This window comes from Necator americanus, chromosome III, assembly GCF_031761385.1.
Source record: "Necator americanus strain Aroian chromosome III, whole genome shotgun sequence".
Classification (NCBI taxonomy): Eukaryota; Metazoa; Nematoda; class Chromadorea; order Rhabditida; family Ancylostomatidae; genus Necator; species Necator americanus.
The window spans coordinates 4,476,426-4,495,299 of record NC_087373.1 but is presented as its reverse complement, the minus strand read 5'-3'; the positions used below and the strand labels follow the sequence as shown (position 1 = coordinate 4,495,299).

At 41.1% G+C, this 18,874-nt stretch overlaps 2 protein-coding genes across 3 annotated transcripts; one reads left to right on the top strand and one right to left on the bottom strand.

Annotated features, from left to right (window-relative positions):
• Positions 1-311: 311 nt before the first annotated feature.
• Positions 312-10,419, top strand: RB195_008601 (uncharacterized protein; the record flags this gene model as incomplete). Of its 2 annotated transcripts, XM_064195176.1 has the most annotated exons (18): positions 312-459; positions 1,425-1,439; positions 1,719-1,760; positions 2,077-2,121; positions 2,210-2,316; positions 4,252-4,363; positions 4,428-4,513; positions 4,625-4,719; positions 4,991-5,246; positions 5,358-5,505; positions 7,041-7,231; positions 7,604-7,665; positions 7,949-8,070; positions 8,136-8,239; positions 8,312-8,403; positions 10,023-10,179; positions 10,236-10,308; positions 10,370-10,419. In XM_064195176.1, 18 exons carry the CDS (start codon positions 312-314, stop codon positions 10,417-10,419), a joined length of 1,905 nt encoding a protein of 634 aa, XP_064046320.1. The 2 variants fall into 2 exon arrangements, with proteins under 2 accessions (XP_064046320.1, XP_064046321.1); XM_064195175.1 differs by lacking the exon at positions 1,425-1,439 and having other exon boundaries at positions 312-484; positions 1,675-1,760.
• A 564-nt stretch (positions 10,420-10,983) lies between these two features.
• Positions 10,984-17,190, bottom strand: RB195_008600 (uncharacterized protein; the record flags this gene model as incomplete). Its single annotated transcript, XM_064195174.1, has 12 exons — positions 10,984-11,101; positions 11,328-11,452; positions 11,533-11,655; positions 12,124-12,236; positions 12,350-12,468; positions 13,170-13,267; positions 15,318-15,422; positions 15,641-15,825; positions 16,036-16,163; positions 16,511-16,623; positions 16,744-16,857; positions 17,095-17,190. 12 exons carry the CDS (start codon positions 17,188-17,190, stop codon positions 10,984-10,986), a joined length of 1,437 nt encoding a protein of 478 aa, XP_064046319.1.
• Between the last annotated feature and the right edge of the window lie 1,684 nt (positions 17,191-18,874).

The following is an 18,874-nucleotide window of genomic DNA, read 5'->3' as shown; positions in this document are numbered from 1 at the left end:
ACTATGCCGTATACGAATACTCCACCTGAAATCCATACCATCTCACATTCGTGGGATGATGCCTTTGAATTCTGAGAACGTTGGCTACGGTGACAGCAGTGCGATAGAGCTGGGGGCTCTGGCGGGATTTTAGGGGCTCTGATTTATTTTTATACGTAAGAACATTCTATTCTCGATTGATACCGATGATGTATCATATGCTAGTTGTAGAACATTCTCAACGCATTTCCGCAATAAGTATATGTAGCCGGGTACTATTTCCTAACTACAAGCACGATGTCAATTTCACAAGAACAGCTTCGACTCATTCCATGAATCTCGCCGCGGCAGTGCAGCCACGACAGCGGTCTACAAGATCAACAGCGCATTGGAGAAGGGCACCACGACCACCAGGACCAGGTTTACCGCTGGTTCCTTTCGCTTCGCAAGAGGAAACGCGATCTCCGAAGACATTTCCCGGTCCGGATGCTCCACTTTATGGCAGGTTTCGTCATTCCTGACGCTGTCATGGAGCATCCAATGTTAGCACCCACAGTCTTCTGTGAAACTCGGATGCATCTGCCAGCAGTCCTCAGCCTCGTCCATTCCCTCATCTACAGAAAACTGCTGACCCGATGGATCCCTCATATCTTGACCTATGCCAGGCGGTACACCCGGGTGTCCATCTGTCACACTCTCTCTCTCCGCACGCATCGAAAGGAGTTTCTGGAATAGGTAGTTACTGGAGATGAAGGTTGGGTACACTACGATTCCAACTCAGATTGTGCAGTGAAGCTCCCTTGAGGAGAAGACCCTCGCCCCCCCCCCCAAAAAAAAAAAAAAAAAAAAGGTTCTCCTTTGTTGCTTCTGGGATTCGAGGGGAATGGTGTACTAAGAGCTGCTCCCGCACGGACACACGGTCTTCGCCGTCACTTATACCACTCAGATCCAGAAACTCGAGAAAACTGTTTGAGAAAAGCGGCCGAGACGCCTCTTTTGCCGAGTTTCGGTGCCTCTTCTCCATGATAACGCTACACCCAACATAGCTAAAGAGATCCACCAAATATTCGAAGAAGTAGACTGGGACACAGTGTCCCATCTCCTCTATTTTTCTGTCATAAACCCCCTACCCCTTTGATTGACTTACCATCACCTATTCCGCCCTCTTAAGGTGGAATTGAAACTGTGTGGGTGTTTTCTCGAATGCAACAAAACTTCGGAGCTTCCAAGAGGTTCCAAGAAATCTTGGAAGTGATATCCGTAGAAAACTCCCGCTTTACTCGTTTCTGCGCTGCTCTACAGTAAGTTTTCACAGACTTCTGCTCTGAGCTATAGCTTCGGGTGCGATAAATCGTATTTCAGGAGATACGATATATTTTCGCTATCGCAATACCTAATGTAAAAACAGAGCCGGGACCTGGTAGGTAGGTAGCAGTCATTTCCAGTTTTTCGTCAAGAGGGTAGGTTGACCACAGTCAGTGTTTAACATAATTCTTGTTCCCTCATTTGAAACTGAATGAGGCAAAAACCCAAGGCACAGCAGGGAAAGGACTCAGGGCAAATGGCCATCCCCACTTCGGGAGCGTGAGGATCAGAAGTTCAGGCGCATTTGTGCTAAATCTCTTTGGGATAGGGCCAAATACCCTAGGATTGCACAGTGTTTAGGAAATATCAAAAAAAATCACTATCTGACAGATCTACTGACGAAATCGATTGTAGAAAAGCGTCTTTACGTTCAGGTGTTACAATGGCTGCAGCAGCAAAAGGAGAAAACAGATACGGTGAGAAGAATTTTAATTTTAGCAGAGGTTTCCTGAGACCCCTGCCGTTTCAACGGTCTTACTTTCGGCTTCGAGTATTCTCGTATCATAGGACGTATGAAGACGATAAATTATTCTATTGAGTGTATCTGTTTTATTTTGGTTTAGTGGTTTAGTTTAGTTTTTTTTTATCGTGGTTTCTCACCTCATAGTATCACAAAAAATTTTGCTTAGCAATCAATAGCCGATTTATTGAAACCACAGCTAAAATTTTGGCAAAAATGTCAAATTTTATTCTTCGTTCCTGGATCATGTGCAACAATATGATGTATTGCAGCTAAACATTCACCTTTGAAGAATTCTATGTCATTGTTTAAATACGGTAAATCAATTTTTGCTGCTTTTAGAACTTGTCGGTTAGAACCGGTTCAATAGGGATGACAAGCGTAAGCATAGGGTTTTTTCTTCAGGTTGCTGTGTACCTACAAATACAGTGCTATGGTTAATAATAGTTCTCACTATATTTGCTGTAATTGGTCTCATATTTTGTTTTATGTCGATGGTATTTACAAGATGGGTATGTTTTAGTTCGAAATTACATGAACGAAAAATGGATACACTTGCGAAAATTGTTCCTAGCGCATTAGGAATGCATGAGAGCGATTGAATCAGGTCTCACCTGTACTTCACGGCATTTTTTTGGAAGGGAACTGGATAAAAATTGAGCCGTATTTGCTCTAACAGCAACACGAACATCGACTGAGGACCAGTTTTCGGGCTGCTGATGTGTTCGCTGCGATATGTCCAAGAGGTCACGAAAAAAAAACATGAAATTTGTTTTAAAAAACCCGCATCATCAAAGATCCAATTTAGTTCACGAGCTTTCTTTCCATGCAGTCGACATAATAGGTCGACGCGAGGGTAGGTAGACCTGCAGCTTAACGTTTCTGAAGATGAGGATCGACTAGACACTGAAGATCTGAACAGATCTTTGCTGAATATCTCCCTCATAGCTATCCTCATTTTTCAGCACAGTCCAGATAACAGAATAGAGACCTTCGACAGACTACCGGTAAGAGGAGTTGAGGGTTTCAACGAGACTCACTCCCTCTTGCCTTATTTAAAGGCATCACCCCACGAATCTGAGCTGGTACGGGTTTCAGGTGGAGTATTCGTATACGGCATAGTAGATTATGGAGAAGGGGGTAATTCCATTCATTTCTTCCTAATTGCCGTAAAAAAAACGGCCCGGAAGATGCGGTGCGTGCACAAGGGTGGCGCGCTCCAATCGAACTTCTTGTAGAAAATAGCGCGCCGGAACGCCCGAAGTCGCATCTTCCGGGCCGTTTTTTTACGGCAATTAGGAAGAAATGGACGGAATCAGCTCCTCTCCTTTATCTGCTATCCCGTATACGAATACTCCACCTGAAACCCGTACCAGCTCAGATTCGTGGGGTGATGCTTTTAAGGCGGGATCATAGTCCGTAGGCTTTCAATATAAAGCCGGTAACATGACACTTCTCGCCGCTTGAAGCGAATATTACAACATCACATTGTCAATCTGCTCGAATTCTAGCCCCACTAGAGCGGAAGAACTTTTCCTCCCATGATGTCAATGACAAAAAGTTGAAGAAGACGGGTCTCACCACAGCTCCTTTTCTTACCCCAGTTTCCACTTCAAAGGCGAAGTGGGTAGTGCGTGCGGTGTTTGGACGACAGATCACCTCATTCTTCAATTCATGTTGCTGATTAGCCATAGCACGGTCGGTTAGAGGCAGGCTGTATCGCCTATCGCTCGCACGGTCGATCGTTCAAAACCGCCCTAGGGCCAATCAAGCCCTTCATTTCTCCGGAGTCGATAAATTGGTACCAGACTTGTCTGGGAGGATAAAAACACCGATTTGATCAGCGGGCTGGCCCCCGCAAGTCGATGTATAGGCCAACACACATTACAAAACTTCAACGGTTACAAATTGCAGTGAAATGCGTTGGCGCATCCCAAGTGGAGTGGCGTGCAAGAGACTTTATCCTTTAGGAGATCGATCGTTTTTAGAATAGAGGACTTGGAAAGACGACTTTGATAGGACGTGTCGAAGCTACGGATACTCTAACTGCCTAGGCTTTGAGTACCGCTGCCACATTTGGATCACTCTCTTGAATACTTGGTCAGTCGCAAACCGACCAGGACGAAGACTCGTCTGTTCATCACGGGTGGATTCTTCACGATGTCTGACAGGTCGATCCAGGACGATTCGCTGCAAAACGCTGCCTGCTACACATCCAATCATACAATCCAGCAAACTGTGCATGCAGATATCCTAGCAGTCCTGACACAGACCCTCGTTGGAGTTCACTCTCTCAACAGGGCCTAGTTGGATGGGCGTTAAACATCTCCACTTAATTCTCTCTCTGCCGTTCACTCTAAGCTTATCGAATGTGTACTGCGGTCCTTTGCGTAAACATAAATACGCACAATGTTTGACATAAGATAAGCATATATATTTCGCTATAGATGTATAAACGTCGAATAAGAAATAAAACTGAAACATTGAAAAGAAGATATGAAGAAGAATATCAATCAAGAAGGGAAAAGGAATTTAGAATGAAAGAACTCGCAATGAGACGTGAGACAAAAAAAAATATTACTGGAGATTAAATTGATTGCATACCTAAACTGTTTATTTTCAGCTGTACATGGACATCATCATCATCAACGGGAACCTGTAGAAGAACCGGAGGTGGTACCGAAACAAATAGCTGCGGAACAAATAAAGGTTCGGTGTCGAATTAACTAAATAAATAAAATGGCAATTTAAGAAATATTTCAATATTGATAAATAAATAAATAAGTTAATCAATTAATTAATTAAAAATTTATTTTCTAGTCTTGTACGGCAAAAGACGTTGACATTGCTCAACATCAAAAATTTCTTTCTAATATCACTCACAATACCGCTTACTTTAATCTACCTGACCAGAGGTGAGTTGGATTTAGAAATATTCCTAGATCCTTAGCCTAAGTACATAGAGAAGTCAGGATTTCTGTCCTCTAAGAAAATAAAATGCGGTTCTACCGACTCGAACCTCTTAATCGGTATAATAGGTGAGATATGAAGCTTAATGCTGCAAAAATTCAGCGGAGGCGTGTCGCAATGACCCTGGTGCTTGGGGAAAAGTAAAATAGTAGCAGGAATAGGAAAATAGGAGTATCTTCTTGATGAATTAACATCCATTCATCCAATTTGTTCCAGAGATTCTCCACAAAAAAACCTATTATTCACCGGTACAACACCTTTAAAAAGTGAATCGGGACCACCGATGCCACCATGCTTTTTTACTGGAACAACCCCATTACAATCTACTCAAAGCGATATTCTTATGCCATCAACGGGTGGTACCTCTTATCTTACCGCTGGAACAAAACCCACATCCACATCTACATCGTTTCCAACAAGTACAGGTGCTTTTGCACGTTCATTTTCGACGACAGTTCCGTCAGAAGGAGATGTAAGCGTTTTTCTGTCTTTTTTTTGAAGGAGGGGGGAGGGGAAGGGGGAGAAGCGAGAGAGGAGGAGTGAAAGAGTGGTCAGTTCTAATTTCTAAAGAAATATTCTCCAGGCAAACGTCCCCGTGGAACCATTTGACGTCGCTGCTACCGCACATGCAATAGTTGTTGGCGCAAATCGTGACATTGAAATTCGCCAACCTTTTCCTGGTGTCATACTTCTCAATAAGGATCAAAGACCACTTGGACAGTGTCCCAGTGGTGAGTGTCAAGTCCTATTTACATTCAACAAATCATACATGATCAATAGAATCTTCTAGAAACAATAGAAAATCCTGCCCCATTAGCTAAAGAAATATAAGTGCTAGGTTGCTCCACTTCGCGTCACTTGCTGACCAAAGCACCCTAACTAGCGATCAATATTCCCCTCCTTTCACTAGCACTCATTGATCGAAGGGCACAGCACGTAATCGTAATCATAACCTGCAGCGCGTTGACCAAAAAGACATAAAAATTTGTGACAATGCATAGTATAGTCAGCGTTAGAGCCTATGGGGAATACTGCAGGAAGGCACTAGAGTTAAAATAAATCGATATAAAAAGATCCTTAAAGGCATCACCCCACGAATCTGGGGTGGTGTGGATTTCAGATGGAGAGTTCCTATACGGAGTCACAGATTATGGAGAGGACGTCCATTTCTTCCTAATTGGCGTAAAAACGGCCCAGAGGATGCGGCGCGCACAAGGCTGGCGCGCTCCAATCGAACTCGTTGTAGAAAGTAGCGCGCCGGAATGCTCGAAGCCGTATCTTCCGGGAAGGTTTTTACGGCAATTTGGAAGAAATAGACGAAATCACCCCCCTCTCCATAATCTACGGTCCCGTATACGAATACTCCACCCAAAATCCGTACCACCTCAGATTCGTGGGTTGATGCCTTTAAAGTAGTGATCACCGCACCTCAAAAGTAATGTTGTCCGCCAACAAAATTGATTATTTCGTTACTATTTCATTGATCGTTAGAAACGTAAACGCTTACCGTACCTAATCAGAAACGCCTTCTAATCTCCACTCGTAGTGTGTTGCAGATTTTTTGTCGCGACTCGCATCGGTCCTCTCGATCAAAGCCTGGCCGGGAGCATTGCTTACCGCGCTCGGTAGCCAAAGGCGCGCGCTCTTACCAGCGAGCTGACGCATTGGCTGCCGTCTCCCGCGAAGCTCCGTCCACTCGAGTCCAGGCTATATAAAGGAGCCGTTTCACCAGCTTTCTGTCTGTTTCGGTTTTTCTTTAAATTGTTTTCGTAACTCAGTAGGCTTGGTATTCCGCTATCGTTATCACTCCTTTGTATTCGCCTCGCGTTTGTGTAGTGATGCTTTGTTGCGTACCGTGTTTGCTTGAGAAAGTGAAAAGGTGGATCGCAACAAAGCAGGGAGAGCCCCGCCGTCGCATGAAGCCTTGTTGGCTCGCGGCCAGCGCTAGTGGTATGATCCACATTGTTATTCTCCCCAACTAAGTAGAGTCCACATGAATTCCCATCTTTCTTCAAGATAATTTAGTATGTCATAATAGAGAAGCTAATAAACATGCAATGTAGCAGTACTGGAGCAGGAGATGCCTAGCGAAAGACAGGCGACCTGAGGTCAGGGTCAGGAAACGCCTAGGTAGCAGAAAGGAGGAGCGGGTTCACTGACCATCGGAGAGCCCCTTTAACGCGAGACAGAACCCCGACTCGCAACATTTTTATGGCGAACTTTTTACGATAAGCGTACTTTTACCAGCAAAATTACCTACATTTAGAACGCATACTTTTAATACCGACTCGAAGCGATTCGATGGTAGCATTAGGAATGAAACCGTCACCTGAAAGTGGAAAATCGGCGAGCACTGCAACGAACGAAGAAAACAGTCCATCGATGGCCAAACATGCTACTGCTCATGGTTATGTGCTCGCCTCGCTAATAAACGAATTGACAGAAAGTGATTCAACGGTTAGTGTACTGTATGGCTTCCAAGACACATAGGCGCGTTTATAGTTATTTTGCATGCCTACTATCTTTCCTCTATTCTCTGGCACGTTCAGATGAATCAGGACAAAGAGTAGAGAAAAGACGATGAGCGGAGAAAGTGAGCGATTTGTTGAAGCGAACGCGTCGCGGTCATCCGTGCAAACATAAGCCATAATCCAAATGAGCATGTTTGAATTTGTATTTATTTCTGACAGATTATCTTTTAGAAGACGTCGAACCTTTTCAATTTAAGCTTCTTTTCTCCTTGACATAAATGCAGCTATGGATTCTGGATTTTTTGGATTGATTACATCTAGAAATATGATGTGGTTTCAAAATAAAAATTACTTTCAGAAAAAAGCCAGTGTAGAAGGGAAGAAGAGAACCGATTTCGAATCGGTTTCCAAGAAACCAAAGTAGGTTCTACTTTTTTTGGCTCATATCATTTTATGCAATAATTTTTCACGAAGAAAAAATATTGATAACAAGAAATATTGAAGGAAAAGTGCAGCTGTAAATGAATCAGAAAAAAAAACAGAAACAAACGAGCTCCAATACAAAAAAAACCTCCTGGGAGGTGCGTAAGATTTAGGGGAAAAAAGGTTGTCGTTTTTGGGACCACTTAAGCCTGGCATCAGAAAAATTTCAAAAAAATATGAAAACTGGTATAAAATACCGGTAAAATAGTAGGATTTTAAGGTCACCTGGTGAAGTTGATGTACATCTTCCTACAGCATTACCCGCTTACAAAGAACAACCAAAAACTGAGATGAAAAGGAAGCGTAAAGCGTTGAAGTGTAAACCGTTAGAGAAGGAAAAATGTGAGATCATCTACAGTCATCCAACACTTTACGTATGGAATACGGTCTCACTTACCGGTATTTAGTTCCCCCGAAAGGTGGAATCCCCGAATCACCTGCCTCATCATCCACGAGAGGTTTCTTCCCGTATTGGACTGGTCGGAGACGAGTATTTTCCAAGGTTGAGCCGGTAAGTAGTTAAAGATTAAAGAATAATTTTACTCGAGTAAGGTAATAAGTGAACGCAAAAAAATTACTCCAGACAATTTCTTCATCTGGAAAAACACAAGCTGCTAAGATGGTTTCATCTGAAGTCAATATTTGGGAGCCAAGTAGAAAGGCATCAGTTGAAAGGTACAGTATGAGCTATAAGGCTCATCATATTACTAACTGAGTTATGTAAATCGTTATAGAACTCAAACAAATTCTGCCCCTTCAACCGTCCCCCTCCCACAAAAAAAAATCCCAGGATACTAGAAAAATTAAAAACCAACTCCAAAACAGTTCTAAGAGAACTTCTCACATAAAAACGGAAAGATACCGCTGCAGGACGTAAGCTAAGCGGAATGTAAAAGCACCACCGCACGAATCTGAAGTGGTGCGGGTTTCAGGCGGGTAATGCCTAAATGGGGTCGTAGATTGTGAGAGAGAGGTTGATTCCGTTCATCTCTTCCTGTATCAGTGTAAACGGACGACCCAGGAACTGTTTCTTACGACGGCTTCTGCTGCAATGCGCAATCGTTGCGCACCGACCCCGCCTGCGATTCATCCGAATAAGTTTTCGACCAGTCGTAGTAGGGCGTAAGAGTGGCGCGCTGCAATAGAAGCCGTCGTAAGAAACAACTTCTGGGTCGTCCGTTTACACTGATACAGGCAGAGATGAACAGATTCACCTTCTTCCCCACAATCTACGACCCCGAAGGCATTACCCGCCTGAAACCCGTACAACCCCAGATTCGTGGAGTGATACCTTTAAGTTTACTGTGACGAATTTGTAACAATTCACACAGAATGTGATGAATTCTTCGAAATTTGGATTCAATCTTGGTTTGGAGTTGGTTTTTCTTTTAGTTTTCGTTATCCTGGTTTTATTTTTGTTTCATTTAAACTTGAATTTAATTAGTGGATTGACCACTGGAGGCTTCTCTTGCGCTAAATTAGTCCTCAGCTTGAAATCTACAGATTACAGACATGGATTTAGGCGCGCAGTAAGGGAAGAGAAAGAAATACTTCCAGTTCAAATATTCCTTACTATAAGTGCTAAAAAAACAGTTGAACTGCTATAAAATGCTCATATTTCCGGAAAGTAGCACTTTCATTCTTTCAATATTTATCCGTCCCATTTTTGCGTTTATGACTCAGAAAACAAGACAAAATCAGTGAGGAACATGTGAATTTGTACAGATTGATCAAATATATACCTACATACTACTAAATTAACTATGTAAGTGTCTCTCCTGGAAAAGATTGGGTTCGGACTATAGATTATGAGCATAAGCGACATCACGCTCAATTCCCTCTAATCACCCTGTAAAGCCGCGTGTGAAACGACATTACTGAGTATTTTTCCCTACGAGGCACGTTAGAACGCACCACCCTTGCACACGCTCCGCATCCAAGAGCGACGAGAAGCGATAGTCATTAGGGTCTTCACGGCAGCCTATTCGAGTAAAACTAGTGGATAGGCTGCTCAAGAAATCGACTCGGATATAAAGGTAGTGTTCTGATGTGCCTCGTAGGAAAAAACGAGCGAGTGCGTCTCCCACGCGGTTTTCTAGGACGATTAGGAGGAATTGAGCGTGATCACGTGCGTAGTTGTAGTTTACCCCCGAACCCTATCGTTTCTTGTCCACATCCGGACATCGTCACTTTCTTGGTGTGCTAACTTTAACAACAAGGAAATGAGGATCAGAAAACTGTTAATTATACAAAATTTTTCTCTAAAGAAAAACCCACTTCTTTTTTTATTAAAGTTTACGACGCCGTGCTTCCGAAAGCTCTAACACGAGTACTCCTGGTAAAAAGGAACCCGCTAGGCCAGTATCGACACCACAGCGACCACCAGTTCTTGATGTATACGAGCTGCGACGACAAATGGAAAGGATGAACGCTGAGAGAATACGACGAGCAGTAACGAATTTACGAAAAAGGAACCCAGTGCTTAACATATCTATTTTATATTACAGGAAATAGCAAAAATGGCTGCGGAGGAAAATAAAAATAGTTCAGATGACGAGAAATGGTCCCCGAAGGGAAAAGGTAAATATTTAAATCGATTGCGTATTTATACCGTTAAATTTATATTCCCTCCATATTTTAGAACTGCACAAATTATCTACCATACAAGAAGGTCGCGTAACGAGAGTATAGTCCATGTTTTTATCGATTAGATAATCGTTTACCGTATAAGCTGTAAAAGCTACTCTAAAACGTTTCAAATAGTATCGTTGTTTGTATACTAGCATGCATTGTTCAACAATGCTACTTGTTCTCTAATCCATCACCTACATCTTTGAGAAATTAATTTTTGAATTTTCTATAAAAATTAAATATTCGTCTCGGGATCATGTTGATACAGCAGGACATAAGATGCAGAAAATAAGTTGTATCGTTCTTCGTTCCTCAATCCTCATGATGGCAGACAATTAGTCTATTTGCCCTGAATAAGCCCTGGATCCAAGTCTGCCGTCATCCACTATTCACAGTCTTTGGGTAGGTGGTTTTTTGTACTGTCGAGGGTCTACCATATGCCCACGGCTAGACCCGGCACGCGTCTATTGACGGATCCAAGCCAGACGACAGAAACAGAAAAAAGTTGCCTCGCAGAGCATTTTTTTCCCCCAACACCTTCCCAAATATTAAAACAGATACCAAGTTTTTATTTGCAAAATGAAATTGAACAACATTATCGTGGATTCGCTTGTGCTTCCACGCTCAAATGTATCTGTAATGGAATGTGAATGTCGAAGTTTGAAATCTGTTATATGAAACAATTGGAGTCGGATTAAGTTCACTGGTAAGAACAAAATTCAACAGATCTCCGCAGCATATCCTGAAAGGAATACGTTATCGATTACAAAAATATACAGGCACCGTTACCGTTCCATAGAAATAATCATGCCATCGTTCTTAGCGGTGACTTCGGGATGAGACGACGACGAGACGTCAGACGGACAGAGCATGACCTACTTGTGAGGCGTAGCGGCCGCGTCGCGGTCGCATGAGTATGGACAGGTGGTGGCGGTGCCTGTATACGGCCGCATATTTTCTAGCCTTACCTTGCATTTGTGTTCAAATTATCCGCTTTAATTTTTGGCTCAATAGAATTAGCTCTACAACCAGTTTGACATCTTGAGTTCTTTAAATAGGTGACACGAACTTGTATCTGTTTCCCGGCGGGTGCCTTTAAATAATTTAGTGGAATATTTAGAAAGTGTTGTTCTATGACTCGTAGAGGTTTATCCTAGAAGTGCGACATCTCACCTTTATCCAGTGATTACAGAGCATGTACCTGTCGCGATTCGTAGCCACTTTGGCATTTCCGAAGGTGAATTGCTTCACCTGCCATTTGGCGGTCGCTGTAAGTGTCGCACCACAGCCAGTGGGCTATAAATAGTTCTGCTTATAAGCTGGAGGTCTATTAAAAAGATATAAAGAAGATAAAGATAAAAAAGATCTAAAAAAATAGAAAAAAGATAAAAAATAAAAGATTAGAAAGAATAACATTAATTATAAAACTTCATTTTTTAGAGAATTTCTACGAATCACGCTGGCTCGCTTTTATTTCAAATTTTACTAATATTTCAAATAATTCAGGCTATTATCTTCATCTGCGAATTTTCTATAGTCAAATTTCACTTTTTTCGACTGCCTTTTTTTCCCAAAAAAAAACAGTATCAGCCACCTCAAATATTTATTATATTATTAATATTATTATTATTTTATTATTTTTTTGTTTTTTTATCATTTACTATATTATTAATATTATTTATATCATTTTCCAGAGCTCCTCAAAACTTTTCCAGAGTTTTTCCAAAGCTTCTTTGTGTAACTTTCTGTGAAAACTTATTCTACCCGTTGATCACATAAAACTCCTCCGTATCCATACGGGCAATTACATACGGCACAATTTCTTGGATTTGGTTCACCACCATTTGCACACGCAGCTGGAGCGACCGTACATTGATCTGAAAGAGTCATCCACAGAAAAAAAGGGGGAGGGGGGTACCTATTTTAAATATGACGTCCATTCTTGTTGGTAAAAAAAAAAACTCCTGCTTACCCAAAAAAATTACCTTACCAATGCAACTGTAGTGATCGTTAATTGTTTTAATGTCGTAGAATGAGATCACACGAGAGCCCAACGTGCGTAAATAGCGTCCTTCTATTGGAATCATTGAATTTCCTTTGGTAGTAAATCTGGAAAATCGTAATCGTGTTCCAAAATCTTAAAAAAAAACGAAATATCATAGAAATTACAAGATAGGAATGAGATTGTAAAATAATAAAGAACTAATGAAATCTTTAGAAACACTAGTTATCCGAATGCTTCTGATTCGCAGCTATTGAACTCTATACAGTTACAATGGTTAAAGCTTTGATAGGTTATTGATTGATCGGCAGGACAATGCGTCCTTGAGAGTATTTATGTCATGGTGAATTTGCTAACCCTTGAAAGTATGTTATGGTAAATTTCCTAAACTTTTGCTGGATTGAACAAAAGCTTCAACAGATCCACTCTGAAGCGATTATCAATGCTAGCCGACCTTTCCAAATGAAGGTAGGAATTCTATACCGTGACCTTAACCTGTACTCAAACTCCCCAAACACTTCCTAACAAAGGAGCTAAAACATGGATCTATTTGTATACTTAAAGGCATCACCCCACGAATCTGAGGTGGTACGGATTTCAGGTGGCGCGCTATCTTCTACAACAAGTTCGATTGGAGAGCGCCAGCCTTGTGCACGCGCCGAGTCTTCCGGACCGTTTTTTACGGCGATTAGGAAGAAATGGACGGGATCACCCTCCTCTCCATAATCTACGATCCCGTATACGAATACTCCACCTGAAATCCGTACCACCTCAGATTCGTGGAGTGATGCCTTTAAAGGACACTCACGTAGTTGACCCATAATGCATGATACTTCCATAATCGTACGGATTGTAGTTTATATCGTCGCCTGGGGAGACCTTATAGAAGTTTCCTTGCATATTAGCCTGAAATTTATATCGTTCACGGATTTTGTATAGAAATAAGATCAGAGTTATGGTACCCTGATCCGCAGACCCTTCCGCTAAAATCAAATCCCTCATAGAATCAAGCGAACACTTCATAACTCCCCTAATCATTTCATACATCGATCCGAAAATCGACTATACTTCCAGAGTCGCGAGAGGCACGTAGCAAATAACTCACTTTCATTGGGATCGGATATGACGCAGAAATGAAAAAAAAACTACGATTAATTGTATGTAAAAGATGTGGCAAATTGGACATAAGCGCTTTTGAATGTTTGAATATATTCAGGATATATATGTTCATGTAATAATTCAAGTAGGGCGGGTGTAACGTAGTCGGGTAGAGGTTCCGCTTCCTGCACTATCTATCGGAGCTTCGATTCCCCCCAGCGCCAACCATGCCCTTCATCCCTCCGGAGTCGATAGATTGGTGCCAGACTTCCCCGGGAGGATAAAACCACTGACTTGACTCATCGGCTAGCCTCGCAAGTTATTGTATAGGCCAGATACACGTTCGTAAACCTCAAACGATTCTGAATTGAACCGAACGTGGTGGAGCAGGTCCCAAGCGGATTGGTTAACGCCAGACGCTTTATCCTTTATCATTTTAAATAATTCAAGTTATACTTATCCATGATATATCATGCTATCATATCAATCTGTTACGTGTATGTGTGTCGGTCACGAAATTCCAGGAAAAGAGTGAGACGGGTCCCAAGGCGATGGATTGGTGCGCCGACGCCAGAAAGCTATAAAATGGGGTGAGATGGGTTCATCGGGGTCGGATTGGTGTGTCGCAGCGCAGTACTATCGCGCAATAATTCAAACCGGAACGTTCTGAGTCGTTTCATACCCGTAATAACTGCAAGTGTTCCTCTTTGTATGTAGTCTTCCGCATCTCTGTTCCCCAGTCCCACGTTTGCCTCATCAGATTAGTAACATCCTCTCTTCAGAAATTGGAAAAACACATGCAAACGGCTGCTTAAAGGAAGCATACCACGAATCTGAGGTGGTACGGATTTTAGGTGGAGTGTCCGTATACAGAGTCGTAGATTATGGAGACCGGGTGGTTCCGCTCATCTCTCCCTGAATCTCTGCAAACAGCCGGCCCCTGAATGCTGTTTTGTACGATGTCTTCTATTGCAACGCGCCACCCTTGCACGCGCGGTGTCCCTCACCGCCTATGGGGGCAGTCCGAATTGATTTTCGACGAATCGCAGGGCGGAGGCGGCGCAAGGGGCGGAGCGTTGCTATAGATGGCGTCCTGGCGTTCTGGAAGCGGCTGTTTGCAGTGATGCAGGGAGAGATGAGCGGAACTACCCCGTCTCCATAATCTACGACCCCGTATACGGATACTCCAACTGAAATCCGCACCACCTCAGATTCGTGGTATGTTGCCTTTAAATAGTAGGCAACTGTTTACATCTGATTAGAAGCTTATCATTACCAGTACGATGATGACGTTAACGTCATTTCATATTTATTTACTTAGTTCATCTTTTTGTGCTATATGTTCAGAAAAAGGAAGAGAAATACTCATACTTCGAATAATATTCTCAAATTGTGACAGCATCGAAGAAAAATTTAGGCGTAAAATCTACTTTAAATACACTCCAAATGTATTACTGACGCGTTTAAGAAGGAAACTAAGAAATCTTCCAGCATTCCTTGAATGTCTAAGCAAGGGATGAAGAAATCGTTATTAGAAAAATACAAATATAATTTTACAAAACAAAATGCCACTACTTTTGATTTCTATTGATCAGTGAAGGTGAGCGAAGCGAGCACCGCAAGAAGTCTGATGCTCGGGATTAGCCGGACGTCCAGAATTGTCCAAAATAGGCAACTTTGAAATTTAAAAATTGCAAATTACGATTCGTTTCTTTTCAACCTGTCCAATTCGAGTTTTAAATGATTACAAGAGTAAAGATTAGTTGCGCTGCAAAGTAGACCAAGATTTGAAGCTAAGATTCTGTTCAAGACTTCACATAATTGCCTGAAAAAGAATCACGCGGAAAAAAATTCTTACCGGTACATTTGTCAAATCAACTCGAATATAATCATCACGATCATCTCGCATTTGCATATGCCATACTCCTAGGGCGTGTGTGAATTCGTGTGCGACAAGACCCATCTGCAAACAATTATCGGGATCTCGGCTAGCGCCAATTCTCAAAAATTTAACGGATTTTTACAGATTTTCGCAAGAAATTTCGGTTTTTGCGCATAGTTCCCCACCAAACATCTTCTGAAGAAAAGCAAGAATTTTGACCAGAAAAAAAAGCTCCAGGGAACTAAAATGGGATGGGACCCTGCTTTCAGGAAGCGCTGAACACTGATATGACGAGTTACCTGATCGCAGCCATCCGCCAACGACAGATCTTGTACACCACCTCCCATACCAACATCCGAATAACATCCGCCACCGTTGAATACTCGAATTCGATTCGGAGCGGTCTTACTTTCAATGAAAGTAATACATGTCCGAGCTTGAATGTAATTCAATGCCATCTTGGTGATGGTTTTCTTCCGTAGAACTGAAATTCTCGGATAATTAACTGTAATCATGTGTAATATTTATAAAAAGAAGATTTTTTCAGCTTTTCTTTTCTTTTTCTCAGCTTTTTTTTCCAGCAAAAACGTTTTTCCCCCCCCCTAGAGCTGCAATTCAGAGCAAATGAATCGAGTAATCGAGTAATTGTGGGGGGAAAAATGCTCAAAATCATTTTCCATCCTAGACTTCATACCTATACTAGGATCATAGTAGTAATAGACAGTATTATCCAGCCAACGAGTAGCATATGTGGCCACTTGACGTTTAATTCGAGTGCTTTCATTCACTCCGACACTTCTCTCAATTGCCATCAGTTGATCCCTGTAAAAATGGGGTCAAAATTTCCGAACATTATCGATTCAATGCAAAAAGCAAAATCCAAACAAAAAAAAAAACTTTCTTAAATCCGGAGTTATTCAAAGATCATTATCGTGATCGTGGAGTAGATTGATCCTTTAGAGTTTTTTTTTAAATTTAGTTTTATTTTTTTCATTTTCAGTAACGTTACTCTTATGTACAGTACAGTATTACTTGTTGCTCTACACTTTCACTTACCGTTAACTTCTCACCATTCTATGATTGCTGGATTACTGCTATTACTGTTTCACACACTTTAATTCTTATAAATATGTCAACAAACAAATAAATAAATAAACAAATGAACCTACTCTGATAAGTTAATATCTGATTGGAAAAGAAAGTCGGCAACACCGCTTTTCTCGCTGAGTTCTACTATGTCGGGCTCACTGTCCGGTTCTAACAGTGTTTCATTCGAAAATCCCTAAACTACTTTGAATTGCATTTTAAGAACTACATATCTAGTATTCAATGACATATATCTATCATTAAAATACTTGAAATTTTTTTAAAAAATCGAAAAAAAAAACACCAAGCCAACCACCTCCTCAGTTGTGCTCGCATTCTGAGGTCTAGGTGTAGTTCCTTTGTTGGCGTACAACGCGGAGAGACGTTGCAGTCTAGCCTGTCGATTTTCCAGCGTTTTTCCACGAAGACCCTGAGGAAGAGAAACATTGCTTCCAAACTGGAGTTGTTAAGTAACTGTTTATATTTATACATATAATAGACGAAGCAGGATCAATCAGCATTTAAATCAATCAATCTAAGCCTAAAGTACGGTAGTCCTCAACATTCCAGATTCGAGGATTTAAATTACTGCTCCAATCAGATCAATTTCCTATGCTTCACACAATTTTCAAATCCTGCCCTTGTTTATTAAAACAGAGCAGCTCACCTTAAGTAGAGCATTCCTCGTCTCCGTAGACAGTGCAGCGGCGCTCTGAGCCACAACGGGTACAAGAAGGAGTATAAAGCAAAGTTTGAGGCACATTATTTCTGGAAATGTTCGAATTTCAAGAGCGTTACCGATATAATTTGATCACTAAGGTACTATAGCATTAAAGAGACACGCTTATATGCAAATTCCATGAGAATGCAAAAATAGTGTAGTGCATTTTGTCTATTACAAATTAAGACTGAAAATTGCTTGAGAAAAAATTGACAAATTGAAAAATGAAAAAAAAAATGGAAATTCTCTAAGAATTAATGTATCCTTAAAGATGACAACAAATAAATTTTTTTCGATATTTTCTGACAGAATTTAAAAAAAAACTAAAAATATACTGTAACTAGAAAAGAAGGCACCTTAAAGGGGGATTAATAAGTGAGCAACTATCACAAAAGTACGGGTTTTGCCTTTCGGAGTCATTCCCAATTCAGAGTGCTTAAATATATAAGCGAACACCTCATTAAAATAGTGGGATCGTACGAACGCCAAAGTTCCGTAATCCTCTTTTTCTCTCTCGATCAAAATGCAACGACTATCGAGACAAAAAATCAAATTGTACAAAGCAAGAAAAAAAAAGCACAGCATTAGCACAAAACAATCAGAAAAATGATAGAGGAAAAATTTACTAAACGTAGCACATTTCATCTCTATTTTTTTCTTGGCATTGAAACAAATTATTAACTGCATAAGTTTCACACCATATGTATGTTTCCACAGTTGATGGCCACCTCAAAAGCATCACCCCACGAATTTGAGGTTTCATATGGAGTATTCTGAATGGGGAATCGTAGATTATCGAGAGGAGGGTGATTCCGTCCATTACTTCATAATTTCCGTTAAAAAAAACGGCTTGGAAAATGCAGCACTTGCACAAGGCTGGCGCGCTCCAATCGAACTCCTTGTAGAAAATAGCGCGACGGAACGCCCGAAGCCGTATCTTCCGGGCCGGTTTCTACGGCATTTCGGATGAAATGGACGGAATCACTCTCCTCCCCATAATCGACAATCCCGTATACGAATACTCCACCTGAAATCCGTAGCACCTCGGATTCGTGGGGTGATACCTTTAATCTTTACATGATTAGATCAGCCGAGGCAGAAATTTTTCTAGTTTACATTCCCAGCAAACCAAATCAATAGTCTTCTAGAATGGCAAGACGATAAGAACATTGCAGCTTTTAAAAGAATTACCTAGGAAATCCAGAAATCGTGTATGATCCACAATTCTTAAGCAGAAGAATGGTTGGTGATTTGTAAGGACGTGATCGCTTTTCGATGATATCGCGCGAGTAACTTATAATTTTTCCGTAATTTAGCTATTTTCTCCACTAATCATTTGTATCAATCGCATTTGCACTTGTAAGTACCCAGATACCTTTCTCACCCATCCATCTATCAACGCTAATAGCGCTACTACAAATCTAATTACGCAAATTTCAATTGTATAGATCTGAAGATTTAATTCTAATGTTCTATCGTTCCAACATTCGTAAAATGATTTTAAAAAAACTAATATAAAAATTATAAAAAAAAATAAGATAAAAGAAAAAAAAAGAAAGATAGAAAATAAGATAAAAAATTATATGGATTAGAATCACAATGACAAGGCAAAAAGTTCTCAAAAACGCACAAAATTGTAGGTACCAATGATTTGCTTATATGTTTTTTTTTTCTCGAGGCGCTCATCAATTTTTTTTTTTGCATTTTTCCTCTCAATTCGGTTAAA